Source organism: Desmodus rotundus, chromosome 6 (genome assembly GCF_022682495.2).
Source record: "Desmodus rotundus isolate HL8 chromosome 6, HLdesRot8A.1, whole genome shotgun sequence".
In the NCBI taxonomy this organism is placed as follows: domain Eukaryota; kingdom Metazoa; phylum Chordata; class Mammalia; order Chiroptera; family Phyllostomidae; genus Desmodus; species Desmodus rotundus.
In genome coordinates, this window is record NC_071392.1 from 153,165,748 (window position 1) to 153,180,812 (window position 15,065).

At 47.8% G+C, this 15,065-nt stretch overlaps 1 protein-coding gene across 1 annotated transcript in view; it reads left to right on the top strand.

Moving 5' to 3' along the window:
- The window catches only part of DOCK2 (dedicator of cytokinesis 2), a 355,926-nt gene that overhangs the window by 117,291 nt on the left and 223,570 nt on the right, over positions 1–15,065 (top strand). The window contains exon 26 of the mRNA XM_024576730.3: positions 10,493–10,638. Within this exon, the coding sequence (XP_024432498.2) occupies positions 10,493–10,638 (146 nt within the window). The remainder of the gene's footprint in view (positions 1–10,492; positions 10,639–15,065) is intronic.

Here is a 15,065-nt window from a genome sequence, read left to right on the forward strand (position 1 = left end):
ACTCTTTTTGTGACTCATTTTTTCACTTCTGGTTAACCACTGAGGCCTTGGAATCTGGTCCCTGCTCTTGAACTTTGCCACCTATGTCCTGGTCCTGTGGTTACTGGACCGCTTCCATGCCAGGGGCTGGCCCTGCCGCAGCCCGGTCTGGGGCCTTTTGCATGTCAGGCAGCCTCCAGGTTCCTGACTTGTGCCGGAAAAATTTGAAGACATAAGTCCAGATGAAAGTGAGAGTGAGTTTATTAAAGCTTGGGACAGACAGGCACAGGAAGGGAGGAAGACTGGGATGAGCTGCCACTGCCCATTGCTCCCCTGGGTGAAGGTCTTATCAGGACCCTTAGATCTTAGACTAAAAGAGGCACAGTCCACGCCTGGGGAAAGGGGGGTGCAGGCATGCTCAGAGAAGAGTACATGCTGGTGTCCTTTGTCCTGAGGGTTTTATCCATTTTCTGTAGGTGAGAATTTTAGGGGAGGTCCCAGGGGAGGGGCTCAACGGAATATTCATTAGATTTCCAGGTGTATTGTTTAGTGTGTGTCGTATTAAAATAGGGTCGTCCTCTGGTTAGTTTCACCTCTATCTTGAATGCGTAGGGATGTAACTGGTTTCTGTAGCCTCCCTTCCTGACGATGGCGGTTTAAACAATCAGCTCTCAGGCATCTTCAGCTGAAGGGAGGACAGGGGCTTGTGACTCATTAGCTGGCTGTTGATTGTTCTGCCATTCAGCCGTTTGTTCAACCGTGAGACTCAGTTTCCTCATTCCACCCGCCAGGGGATTCTCCTAGCTTCTTACTAAGCGGCCTTGCCATACCGCCCACCCCCCCCCCCCGGCCCCCGTGCCATACATGAAGCTGGACATTGGCTGGGCACTCGACAAATGTTTTCTCTCTTAAAAAATAGATGAAGGTGGCATGTAAGGACAGGCACGCAGCCCCCCTCCATTCACTGTTTTCCTGTTTCACATACCCACCTACCAGTCAAATGAGTCAAACCATCAGTTATCATAGGGTCTTTTCAGACCTAAAATTCCACAATTTGATGTCCAAAGCAGCTAATCACTACTAAACCTCATGTAGAACATTAATACTAGGACATGACATGAAACATTTCTTTAAGAATGTCACAACACAGAAAGCTGTGTTTCTCAAAAGTAACTGGTTCATTTCAACCTTAACACTTAATGATTTCCTTTATTGCCCGGACCAGTCTGTCATGGAAGTGAGGAGCCACATTTCATGGGCACCGGGACCCCTGACATTAACTTTCACATTGGCATACCATCTTCTTTCTTCTTTTATTCTTTCTGGAACTAAGATAGTGCTCAAAGAAATACACATAACCAATCATAAATGCACCAACGTGTCATGCCCCAAATAAATTATTAATGTCAGTTTCATAAAAGTACCACGTGAGATTCATCAGCAGGGACTGAAGATATTTGCAAACGCTGTGTGTTGCATTGTATGTGTTTTTTATACGGTCCCCTCAGTTAACTTGTTCTTTTCTTTATTGCACTTGGGCTGCCCATATATTGTCCTCTCTTTGTGGGAAAGCTCATTACAGGTCATTGACTGATATTTATCCTCTTTATTTCCTCCTTTCTCATACTTTGCCCAGTTTCCTCTTCATTAGCTTTAGAGGCCAAACAGAATCTCTTTGATCCTTTCATTTAAATAGCGGGCCTAAGTGTGTGATTCATTTCTGAAATCACTCTTGCTATGGCCCTTCAGGGGAGGGCTCTGCTGGCTCTGTTGCTTGAATGAGAAAGGAAGCAGGCAAAGTCCCTGCTGCTTCAGGGCTATCTCCACCCTCCACCTTTCCAGTGGAGCCCGTTTAGAAGAGAAAGCCATGGCAGAAAGAGAAATTCTCCTCATCTCCATTATTATTTAAAGGAGGGAGATGGCAATTTTTTTTTTCCTGAGTCTTTGAAGCGCGTTTCCAGTTCTTTAGCTGGTTTGAAATGGATCACACTTCTCTATTTTCCCTTTGTAACAAACAACAGTAGGTTTTAAATGTGTGGAGGTCTATGAGAGGGACCCCAGCCTCTTCTCCCTGGGAGCTGTTACAGGGAAGGTAAGGGAAGGATGATTTGAAACAATTACACAACCATTCCATTTGGCTAATGCTTGAATCCAGGAGCATTTTCTCATTTAATTCTCTGAAATGAAGGGCCCCTCTGTTAGCCTTAAAATATAAAGAAGAGGCTTGTAATGTGTGCTTTCCCCAGAAATGGGATACCAGCTGCTCCTATGGATCCAAAACATTGCTGTTGGGTTTGTGTTCTCTTTGGTGTTTCTAAGTTTCGTGATGGCAGCGATACAGGATTGCTAAAGTGTGGCTTAAGGATTGCCGGTAAGTGGCATTATTATTCTAAGTTGCAAACAGAAATGTAAAAGGATGTTCAGAGAATGCTTGCCTGAGCTTTCCTTTAGTCTATCCACACACAAAGCAAACACGAGAATCGGAAGCATATATACCAATTATTTCAATTTATACCTGCCTCTTGAAACTCAGTTCTCCGAGTTCGGTGTTTCACAGGAAGCATGCTTTCTTTGAGTGATACAGATAACAGCTTCGAGTCCGTTTCATTTCTGCATGCCCCGACCAGGTGCTCTGTCAAGTGTGTGCATCGGCTACAGCTAAAGGAAACTGAAGTTTCAACATGCTCTGGTTTGCACTCAGAAACTTCGTAGGGATCGGAGAGACCCCATGCCATACTACACATAGTAACTACAGCCGAATTTGTGTAATGTCTTATATGGATCCTCTTATGAAAAAGACATTTTAATCCCCATTTTGGGGGGGAAAAAGGGATAAAATGACCCATATGATGTCACACAGCCTGGCAGCAGCCAGGCTGGGATTCAGAACTACATCTCCAGGCCCCCAATCCAGAGTTGCCTGTATGTAGTGTAGAACCAAAAGTGCTAAGATATTGCCAGCAGGGTGCTCAGGAGAAGGCAGACGGTGAAGAAATACATATGAGGTCTGTCCAGAAAAAATCCAACCGTTGTTAATTTAATGAGAATGGTTTGCGTGACATTGATGTGACCTGGCAGCCAAGGAGAGTGGACTGGAAAGTGCATGTGTGAACAATGATGACTTCACTGTACTAGTCAGTGGGGGTGGTAGATGCCATTGAGTGAGCATGTGTACTGTGTGGCCGTCACATTCAAAATGACTGAGCAAGTAGAGCAATGAATCTGCATCAAATTTTGCATGAAGCTTGAACATTGCCCTGTGGAAACAATTGGGATGATTGAGAAGGCCGAAACTAGGGGCAACTGGTAATTGGCAGCTTCATCACAACAATGTGCCCAATTATGCATCATGTCTCATGCAGAGTTTTTTGGCAAAACATCAAATCACCCAGGTGACTCAGTCCCCCTACTGCTCAGATTTAGTGCCCTATGACTTATGGCTTTACCCAAAACTAAAATCACCTTTGAAAGGGAAGAGATTTCAGACCGTTGATGAGATTCAGGAAAATACGACGGGACAGCTGATGGAGACTGGGAGAACTGTGTGAGGTTCCAAGATCCCTACTTGGAAAGGGACTGAGGCATCATTGTCCTATGTACAATGTTTCTTGTATCTTGTATCTTGTTCAATAAATGTCTCTGTTTTTCATATTGCATGGCTGGATACCTTCTGGACAGACCTTGTAATTCTTGTTTCTTCAAGGCTAGTACAGAATAAATTTTGAAGTAACTCAACACTAAATAGAGTTCTAATTCTGAATTGCCCCCAGTATAGGCAGACAGGGCTCACTCTCTCAAATTAGCAAACACTGACTCATCTAGCGCTTGTCCTACCTGCCGACTTGACTGAGATCGGATATCTGCCCCCAGGCTCTCACTGTCTGCTGAGGGAAAGGCAGTGGAAGGTTTGATGGTCATGGGTCATGACTGCTGTTTCTGGTCAACTGCAGTGACACCAGGAAGTTCAGCCAAGTGTCGCTGGATAAATGGTTGGTTGAATTTAAAAAATGAAAGAAACGAGTGAGTGGACTGAAGACCGAATCAATGAGTCGATGATTGGTCATTATTGTTTAATTCTAGGATTGGGGTTTTTGTTTGTTTATTTTTTATTCCACTGGGACTGTAACCCTTACTAAAAGATATGGAATAGCCAACCATTAAACACACCAAACAACCAGAGTCATAAATTTCTGCCTAAGTCCAGCTTAAGGGAGCTAGCAAATTCCAAGGGTGACTGCTTCAAGCTTGCAGAGTCCAGGGCTTAGGAGTAATTGTCTGCACCCATGCGCCTGGAAATGGAGGTGGATTCACGTTGGCACTGGCGTCAGGCAGGTCTGTGTTGGAATCTCGCCTCCTGTGGTCACCCTAGTTCACTAGGTCACACTGTGACCCTGGGCAAGCTCTTGGAGCTCCTATTTCCTCATCTGTCTAGTGGGGACAACGCAATACACAGAACAGGTTTTGATAAGGATTAAATATGTTTCCAAGGTGATGCCTGCAACCCACCAGGAATTTGACATATGTTTCATCTCTCTCACTATTCCGCTCTCCCTCTTTCTCTCACTTCCAATGGCTTTCAAGACAAATGGTTTCGGTCCTTTACTAAAAGTATATCTGTTATAATGACTCCTACTGATGAGAAAACTCACATATGCATGAGACCGTGGACTGGCTCAGAAAGGCTAAAAGGTGACAGAGTTTCTGCTTAAGTGAAGATTAAAATTCATGGAGCCAGGTGACTGCACGAGGGGACGGGGTGTAGAGGATGACGGGATTCGGAGTAGCAGGGCGCAGAAGAGAGGCAGTGAGTCCCAAGGATAAGCCCTGGAGGGCTGAGGTCGGTAGGACTGTTATAACAGGTGTGCTAAGTGATTTGAATTCCGGTGTCATTGAAGTGGAACCAATTGGGGCAAGGGCTGTAAGACACAGTTCTTTGCAGCTAAAAAGCTCCCGTGACTCATGTCTCCTGAGGTATGAATTTGAAATGGAGTACATAGCTCTGACGGGAATCCTTTCTTCAAGACTGCCTGGATTATCCAGTACAGAGGCTACTTGGTTCAGCCCCAAGGCTTCCCATTTGCTCTTCTGTCTGTGAGCTGGGGAGGGGGGTGGGGGGCGGGCAGCAGCATGCCAACAGGCCAAGCAACACTCATCTGGTACAGCATCAGGAACGCAGTCATTCTAAGCATCAGGAACACATCAAGTTTGGGTTCATGATTCAGTTGACCATATCTGCACCTTTATTTTCCTAAAAGCACTTTTTACTGTGCTTTCATGAGAGCGCTGGCCGGGAATAGGCAATGGCGGCATCGTCATCTATGGCAGGGGAAATGACCTCGGGAAGTGTGAAGGGGCCCCTCCCTGCAGGTGAAGGCAGCTGTCAGCTCACCAATTCCGCCCTAATGGCTTCGGAAGGTATGATGGCAGGTAGACCACCTGTGCAGCCGCCCCGTGGTGAAAGAAATGTTGATGAAAACCTTTCTTTACTTGCTAGTTGAGGCCATGAAATGATCTTCATGATTAGATCCTGATTTGATAAGCCTTAAAATGAATCTCTTAGTCTCTCACTCAAATGCTCACGGTGCATATGCTTTATATCGGTACAGCATGTCTCATCCATCAGCAAGATGAGTCAACACTGCCCCCTGACTGTATCCCACGTCTGTCCACTTCTGTCTGTCTCTCCTGTTATACACTGTTACGGTAGGGAGGCAGGGTAGCTTGGTAGATGTGAATGTGGACTCTGGAATCCCGTTTCCTGGGTTTAAATCCTCCCTCTGCCACATATTAGCTGTGTGATCTTAGGTAAGACACTTCTTCATACAGAGAATGCCCAGTAGAGAGTGGGGGCTCGATAAATACTGTACCTCTTCTTTCCCCCTATGAAAAGCCTCCTTGGTGTTCTCTTGCCTCTCTTTCTAGGCCCTCCCAAAACTCCTCATTAAAAATACAAAAGACAAAAAACAAAAACCCAAATTTGTCTCCACCCAGTAATCAAACGCCACACCAATGGGCCACAGTGCCTGAGGAGACCTGGCTCCAGTCAAGCTCTCCAAGTTCATCGTCTCATGTCATGCTCCCCATTTCCTCTAATCCAGCCTCGCTCATCCCCCCATGATCCCTCCAGCCTGTGAAGCAGATTTCCACCCCAGGGCCTTTGCAAGTCATTTCCCCTGCTTGAAATGCCTGTCGCTGAGATCTTTGTGGGTGGTTCTCTTCCCACTCTCAGCTTGAGTGTCTCCACCTCAGGGAGGCCTTCTTGACTGCCCTTGTGGGGTGGCCTGCCCTGCCCACCCCAGACTGGGTCTCGTGTTACCCCACGAATTGTTTTTCTGGCAGTTGCCAGTATTTACCACTGTAGCATCAGCTCTCAGGGACCTGACCCTGTCTCCTGGGGCCCACAGTCATTTTCAGTGCACAGCTCCAGGGAGGCCTTTCCTAGCAGCCAGCAGCACCAGCCTGGTAGGGCTGCCCTGGGCTGTGGGATCAGCTTCGCCTCTGTGCCGAGAGCACCCATGGTTCCTGGGACAGCGCATCCCCAGGCTCGGAGTCCTCCAGCGGCTTTGCCCCTTTGGCCCACACTGTCTCCTGGGCCCCCCGATGTGAGACGTGCCTGCTTTTGCCCCCCTGCCTGGACTTCTTCCCCTTTTTCCTCTTCCAGTTTGGTTTCTGAAACACCTCCGAATAAGTCAGTCACCTTGACTAGGACCTCTTCCTAGAGCTTGCTTCTGCAGAATCCAATCCAAGATAATTAATACCTTCCTAAATTATTTCTGATACCTTACTAGTATATAATGTCCATGCAAACAGTGCCTGTTACAGTAACTATTCATGGACATAAGTATATAGCTTATAGACTATCAGAGCTTACAAATTATATTCATAATCAATGTGACATTTTTAGACATCAACATACATCTTCTTAAAGATTCCAGCACTTACCCATCAATTTCCCCTACCTGCTGCCACTGTGCTTCTGAGGGGCAAATACCAACTTATCACAGGGCATTTGCTTATAGGTTAGTACAATGGCGTGTTGTGTGCTCAATATAATGATGTATGGTGAAGCAATAGATTGGTTTAAGTTGGCATCTACAACAAAGTTTGGGCAGTGCCTTTCGTCCTTAGGATTCCACCTCTCAAGGAAACCTGAAGAGGATGTTTACCATCGCTGAGCTCTGCAATCTCTAGACAGGCGGCGCTTGTGTAGCTGGGGAGACGTATATTTTGGCCCTCAGGTTCATAAAAGCGAGGCCGTGTGTCACGGCAGAGGGGAGTGAGTGATGGTTCAGGATATTGTAACCAGGCGTGTCTTCCGGGCGGCAAGGGCGTGAATCATGAAGAGTGCGTTGGGCAGGAACACTAGTAGAGTTGTAAAAGGCTTGTAACCTGCTCTGGAATATGAAGTTTGCAGATCGTTATTGATTGCCTGGTGGGGTGGAATCACTTTTCTTCCTGACACGCCGGCTGGAGGAGGGAGGCTGTGAGAAGGAACTCTGGTCTGTCAGACTGGAGCAGCGTCTGCGGGGGTCCTCCTGCGGGTCTGGCTGATCGAACCAAGTGGCCTCTGACCTCTGCAGATGCTCCCCAAGTCAAATGCAAGCAGAGCAGCTGAGCAGAGCTGGGCCTGCTCTGCTTGGATCTCACCCAGGAGAACTTGGGGTTTCAATAATGAGTATTCCCTACTTGCCCAAAGGCCCGGGGCAAGGGTGGGGTGATCCTTGATGGCCTTGTGTTCCTCACCATCCCCCAACAGGGTTGAGCTGAGCTGAATCTGCCTTTCAGTCGGTAGGAACTTGTCCAGAGCAGAATGAGTTTCACCTTCAAGCCTGTGAAAAATCGAACGGGAATTCAGAGTGGACTAACCCGTGCTGGTGACAGAGGGAGGGGCTGGCTACAAGTGGAGAGAAATTGTAAGTAAAGGCTGCCTCAGGCAGGCCTAGAAAGGGGGTGAGCACACCGAAGGGGTGACTGTGTTTAACCTTCCTCCCCAGGGTAAGAGAGGGGCTCCGGAATGTTCTCGGGTCTCTTCATTCTTCAGGTGCTACCAGGAGATGCCTGGGTTTGTAGATCAGCAAGCATTTCCCATGAGGGGATATAAGGCACCAGTCTCATCTTCGGGTACTTTATGAGTGGTTCCCTTGGTTCTCCTACCCCCATCAGCCTCAGGGAGGTGGCCTCTGTACGGCTTCCCCTTGGCATTATCTGCAAAGGCCCCGGCTGACCCTGCCAGGTCTGGGATGGGGTGCATGCAGATTGGTGTAGGGCTGGTACTGACCCAGTACCTCTCAGAAAACTTTGAGTGGTGATGTACTACCCCAGCTTCTGGAAATAATTGGAACTTGGAATGTGGAGCAATTGCACCTCTTGTTTTCAGCTTCGGGCCTTAGCTTTGTGTCTGGGATGATGACGAGAGTCTCACTCCTTGTTCTGTTACAAAGACAATGACCACAGAGTGTGACTAGTGGTAAGACAGACATATAGTGTGAGCACTGCAGGAGCGCAGAACAGGGCCACCCAAGTGGGACTTGGGGGTTCAGGAATATTGTCCTATGGGATGTGCATCTGAGTTAAGGTCCAGACAGAAGGTGGGTGGGACAAGAGCACTGTGGGCTGAGACGTAATGCCCAGAAGTTCAGCTGAAAGAGAGACCCTGGCTGGCAGTGCAGGACGTGGCAGCTGCGGAATTTGAAGGGCGTGGTCACAAGGAATTTACCAAACTCACCCTCAGGGCAATAGCAAATGCCTGACAAACTTCCAGGAGGGGCTCCTGTGGTCATTCTACTCCTGAGGCTGGAAGTGGGAGCTCAGTTTGGGAGACTTGTTCCAGAAGGTGGAAGAGGCAGGCTTGGGAGCAGGGTGGCTAGGACTTCATGGTGGCATGGGTGTTGGGAGAGAGCGAGAAGAAGTCCAATTGGCCTGGTTGGCTGTGTGACTGGGGGTGTCTTCACCCTGACAGGGAGCAGAGGAGAAGGGGCGCCTTGTGAGGAGCCGGGGAGCCACTGGTGTGCTTCCCTCTCAGAGCTGTGGCTGCAGCTGCGGGTGCAGTCACGGGTGCATGTTTAGCCTCATGCACCCCAAGGTGGTTTTCCAAAGTAAGCACAGGATCCCCATGTCATTCTTCCTGTGGGGCTGATATTGGGGAGGAGGCAGCAAGGTCATGAAATGATTGCAAAAGCATGTCACATTTCAAGGGAGCTAGGCACCTTCTACCATAGGACACAACTTTCTCCAAGACAGGAGAAACTGGAGCCCGGAAACAATGCATTTTCCTCCCCGCAGTCACTTTGACAAAAGAATACTCTTTTCCAGGAAAATAAAGAGTTGAGTATCTCTGCGGGTTCCTAAGTGCCTGGTCTGAATTACAATTTGGGCTCATCACTGGATGGCAGATGTCCCAGCCTTTGTCAGGCGTTGGGTCCTCAGGCTGAGCTTACAGGTCTCTAATACTCATTGTCTCTGCCCATAAGGATTGATCTAAGGCTCTGCCATATTTATCTTTTAAATCATTTGTGTTTGTCTGCTTGACAATCAAGCCACGCTGTAGCTGCTTCCTGAAGCTTTACAGACTAATATGATTTCACAGCTCCAATTACAAAGAAGAAAAATTATTTCATCTCAAAACAGAGGAGCCAGACATTTCTGAGAAATCATGGTTAACAAGAAGACACAAGTACTTCCTGGAAAACAGGCCCCATTATTCATGGCTTCCTCAGCTAAAATTTTGCTGGCTGTCACCAGCAAGAGGCTTTGTCCGGTGGGAGTGCGGGTTGTGCGAACCTGTAAAGCAGATGACTTACAGATTGATAAACCGCTGTTTCCGCTGGGGACTGGTCTGCCGCTCCCACAGCCCCAGTGGTTGGTGAGCACCATAAACGTGTCCCCTGGCTTTCCACCTAGCAAATGCATCCTTCCTCCTGCTTCCTCGTAACCTTTACTTTATGGAACCGCAGAATACTTGGTGGGGTTTGACAATCATTCGGTTTACCCCTTCCTCTGAAACTTGCAATGCCTCCTATCGTCCCTATCCGTAGGCAGCTACCTACTGCTTAAACACTGCACTTTAGTATGGAGAACTCAGTCCCAGACCTTTCCATGCTAACTTACTAGTTTAGCTCCATTTTAAGTAGCATTTAAAGTCTTGTGACTTCCCAAGGACATCTTTATGAACATCCAAAGTCTCCAAGCGGGCTTTTTCTCTGGGATTCATATCGTTGTAACAGAATCTAACCCAGGTATCTCAACTAGAATACCAGCAGGATGAACTTTTAAGATTGAAACACGAATCTCACCTTGATTATTCCATGGCTCTGTTTTTACGGCCAGTCCTAACAGGCTGGGGGAGGGACCAGAATTGTGAATGATGTTCTATGGGAATTTTGACCTGATCTTTAGTATTTAAATTTTAAATATTCACGAATGATCTATTTCATGGGAAGTTATCTAAAAATCAGAGAGCAAAGAAACTAAAAAGCGAGGAAGCTCAAGTGCCTCTGAACCGCCTTCCTTCCAGAGTGCCGGGACATCCTGCTTCCTGTCATCACCAAGGAGCTGAAGGGGCTGCTGGAGCAGGACGACCTGCAGCACCAGCTGCAGGAGAAGAAGCACTGCATCGAGTTGCTCAACAGCATGCTGGAGGTGCTCAGCTGTCAGGATGCGGTGAGTCCCCACGATGACGTGCAGTAGATGTCCCGGACTCCGACTGGGGCTGGCTCTAAAATATTGATGCTTATGAATAGCAATGGAAGTCTAAAGATAAAAGTCAATGGCTTGCGCGGCGGGCCCACTTTCCAGTGAGACCCCCATGGCTGTGAGTGATGGCCTTGGGACTGGAGTGGAGTGTGTAGCATTTTGCTGGCATATTTCTTGTCAGACAGCCCTTCTCATGGCGTAGGTGAGACATACGCAGAGTTTCTAGGTGACTCATCCATCCCTACAGTTTGGTTTGCAGGGCAGGAGGGGGAGTTTCCCATCCCTCTGTTCTGCTCTCCTAGCTGATTTAATTTGGCTTTGTTCCTCGAGTCATCTGCTGCAAGGGTGAAAATGGTTAAGACTCATTCCGAATGAGCAGAGTGCTCAGAAGTCACGTCCAGGAAGTGGCTGCCCCAGGGTGGGCTGGGTTCAGAGGACAGAGCAGAAGCAAACAACCGGGAGGTCTTTTCTGAGTGTTTGCACGAGCTCCCTCCCCAACCCCGACTCCGAGAGGATCCTCAGAGAGGGCTTTCTTGATGAACTGAATCTGTGATTGACTGTAATTAGAAAACTGCTCATATCCCGTAGTCAGCCATTTCTTTGTTTGTCTCTCTTCTGTGTTGACCTTTCCATGCTTTCCATCCTAATTAATCTTCTTACCTCATTACTAGGAAAATACAGTCGCTTGCTTCATTTATTCATTCATTCATTCTCTCACTCATTTGTACGTGTGATGCGCCAGGTACGTGCCACACATTGGGGACACAAAAGCATGGTCTCTTTTCTTAAGAAACTCTTTACAGACATGTAAATGGGCAATTTCAATATAATACTGTATAATGACTAAAATCTAGATGCACACCAGCAGCACCGAAACTACAAAGACTGAGAATGTGTGCGTGTGTGAGAACGTTTTTGTCAAGCAAGCCTTCACAAAGGAAGTGAAGCCGCAGCTGGCTGTTCCAGGGTAATAATTAATGATCACAGATGCTACTTTATTCGCTGTTTTCTAGGCACTGAGCTAAATGCAATCCATGCCTTCTTTCTGCTCACCCTAATCAGTGCTGAGGATTATTATTCCCATTTTACAGATGAGACACCTGAAACTCATAAGCGTACCATTCAGCTCCGGAGAGTAAATAAATTGCATGGTCAAGATTCAAGCCCAGGTTGGTCAGACTTCAAAGTATGTGTAGTCATAGGCATTAGAGACACAAAAGCCTGGTCTTTTCCTTCTCATTTTCTTGCTATCCTCACCCTGTTTTTAGGGAGAGACGGGGTTTAGAACCCAAAAGCACGGGTACTCAAGATTTGCTCTGTGATGACATTGCGATGATGGTGGTTTCAGACACACATTCACAGTTGCCTCTAAACTAGCTCTAAATTGGCTCTAATATGTGCGGGGAGGGTTTGGCCTGACTCTCACAGGGTAAGGACACGAAGGCTGGCCCACCATTTCTGCAGAAACATTCTATAGAATGTTACCTCTTCCTGCTGAAAAGAATTTGCAATGTTCCTTACATCTCAAGCAATGCTCAGATCCCTTCTCAGGGGGATAAAACCTGGATCCTCGCGACAATGCCTGCAGACCCGTTTGAGGAGCGCGCTTCCCATTTCCTGACTTGGGTACGGTGGCCCCAGTTCACGGTTCACTTGGTAAGCAGTGATGCTGAGACTCTGCTTATCCCATGAAAGTGTCCTCCTGGAGTTGTGTCCTGGCAGGTTGTCATCAGTTTGCACACTGGGTCGGGCACCAGACACCGGTGAGAAGAGGCTGCTGTCTCCTATGCCCTGGGTACCAGGGGCTTTGAAGCAGAGATGTGAGTGGGAGGCTGAGCTCCCCTTGGCGGACTGTGGCACCTGGAGGTGAGGTGTGTGGGAGGTGTGGTGTCACTCTTTGCTGCCTTCGAGTGCACTGCTTTTATAATGACTTCGGGCTGTGGGGACTGTCCCAGCCCTTTCCCCAGGAGGAGCAACTCAACTGTCTTTGCTGAATGAGTTATTAAATACTATTGTTACCGTTGGGTTTGGCACACGATTCTGATGCTTTTGGAGCTTCACATTTCAACTCTCCAGCTCATGGATATGAAAATCTCTTCACTTCTCAAAAGCTTTTTCTTTGATGGAGATTCATGCAATAGCCATCACTACTCTGAGCTAAACTGAAAACCACAAGTCCCAGGGAGCTGATCTGAATCTCCGTTGCTGCAGTATAGAGTGGCTCTCCACTCTGGCTGCACATTTACCTCACCCACATTGCTTTTGAAAAGCAGCCGTGCCTAGGCTCCAGCCCTGGCTGTTCTGATTTAATTGGCCTGGGGTTGGTGAGGGCATCTCGGTGACAAGTTTACCAGGTGATGATAACAGGCAGCCAGGGTGGAGGACCACAGCCCCTGCAGGTCAGAAGGTCTGGCACTTGAGCATGAATCCGAGTGACTTGGAGGAGCTATTAAAACAGGTTTCTGATCATTAAGTTTGAAGGATGGGGCCTGATCATGTATTTTTCTAACAAGTTCCCAGTTGATGTGGATGATGCTGATTCAGGCACCACAATCTAGGAACCACTGCTCTACTATGACCTAATTTTTTTTTCATCTTTGGTGTCCCCTGGAAATAGAACAATAGTTGGGCTCATCTTCAGTCCTTTACCTTCCTAAATGAAGAGCCCTTTCCAGTCTATAAAACCTGGCATCTTCCAATATGGCATTTAATAAACCGTAACATGGCAAAATCTTCAAGCCCATTCATTTGTACTCAGCATTTTCCTGTGGCAGCAAGGACATGGCCCATGCAAAGATCCGATTTCGAGAATCCAGACCATTGGATGTGCTGTTTGGTTTCTATGGGCACCAACTTCTCAAAATTGGACATTAAGAAGAAAAATAAAAAAGGCTCCCAGGGTGAACATCCTGGATTTTTTTCCTGATGGTGAGACTTCTCTCTGTGGATAATAGCCCAGCCATCCATCCATTTATTACTGGCTCTTTGTTGGAACCAGGGCACCGCCCAGCCCCCCACCCCAAGCACAGACTGTATCTTCCTGCCGGAACCATTGCCCAGGGGCTGAACCACACGTGGAAACTTCCCAATTACAGTGGAGGATGCCAAGCTTCCTTTTGGGGCACATTGTGTGTTTGGAGGATGGGAAAGAATGCTTGTCTCCAATAGGTTTTCATTGTTTCCCTAATTACACCCCAGCACAGCAGGCCTGGCATGAGGACGCTATGTTTCCCTGTTATTACCTTATTCATTGTAACCCTGGGTGGCATCTGACTGAGGGCGAGATGTCCCCTTTAGCCTGGGGGTTGATATTTTTTTAACCATAGTGTTAAATTTCCTCACCCTGCTAGCTGCAGTTGCACTTAGCATATGAAAGGGACAGGGTCAGGTGAAGGATGAAAGGTCCAACTTCCATCTCTGTGAACCCCTTTTCTTACCCACCCCCTAACCTCACCACCCCATGGACTAAGTTGAGCTGTTAATTTAGGTTGCTTTAGAAAAGGAGGTTTCACACTGGTTGCGTTCTGTGCCTTGCCGTCTGCTGAGTCACTCATAAAATTTAATTTTGTGCCAGAGCAGAAGGGAATTGGCTTTTCTCTTCTTAAAACAGGCTTTTATTTCTATATGTCATCCGTCTGACAGAAAGGAGAGTCACCCGCCTTGTACCCTGCTTACCAGTCACGCAGTGGGTGAAGATGACTCGTTATTCTGAGGGGAGAAGGCGTCGGCTGTATCTGCATCATGGATGTAGAGAAGGCACAGAATCTGCCCTTTAAAAGTCAACTCAGGAGTCCACTGACTAGACCCGAGGGGTTGAGTGAGGCCCCCTCTTTTAGTCATGGCCGGTTGGGGGTTCGACGTTTGGACTCATCAGCTCAGACGCTGGGAGGGAGGGCTTTTGCTCATGCATTTTCTCTTGCTTGGAAGGTCCTTCCCAGTTCTCATTCTTTCTGTGCAAGTAAGATGCCAATATCCTTTTAGGTTCAGCTCAGATAGCACTTCCTTCCCGAAATCTTCTCCACTCCATGTGCTCTTCCTCTCCCCCTCCCTCGCCCCCCCCAGGCAGGTTGAAGGACTCCCCTCACTGTGTGCTGTAACAGTGTGTCCAGGCTGATACTACAGCACTGTCCTCTGCCAGGCTTTGTGTCCAGAAGCTCAGAGAGCTAGTCCCACTCCCCTGCTTCTCAGCCTGGCCTCTCAGCAGTTCCACCGCCACTCCCCATCCTCCTGCCCTGTTATAACTCAGTCTCCCACACACACGGCACTCCCCCACTCGTGGGCTGTGTACCGGCTGCCTGCACTGCCAGAAAGAACCATTCACCTCCACTCTGTGCCAAGTTGAATCCCACTAATGTTCAGAAGATGGAAGAAAGTTCACTCTCCCCAGGGCAGCC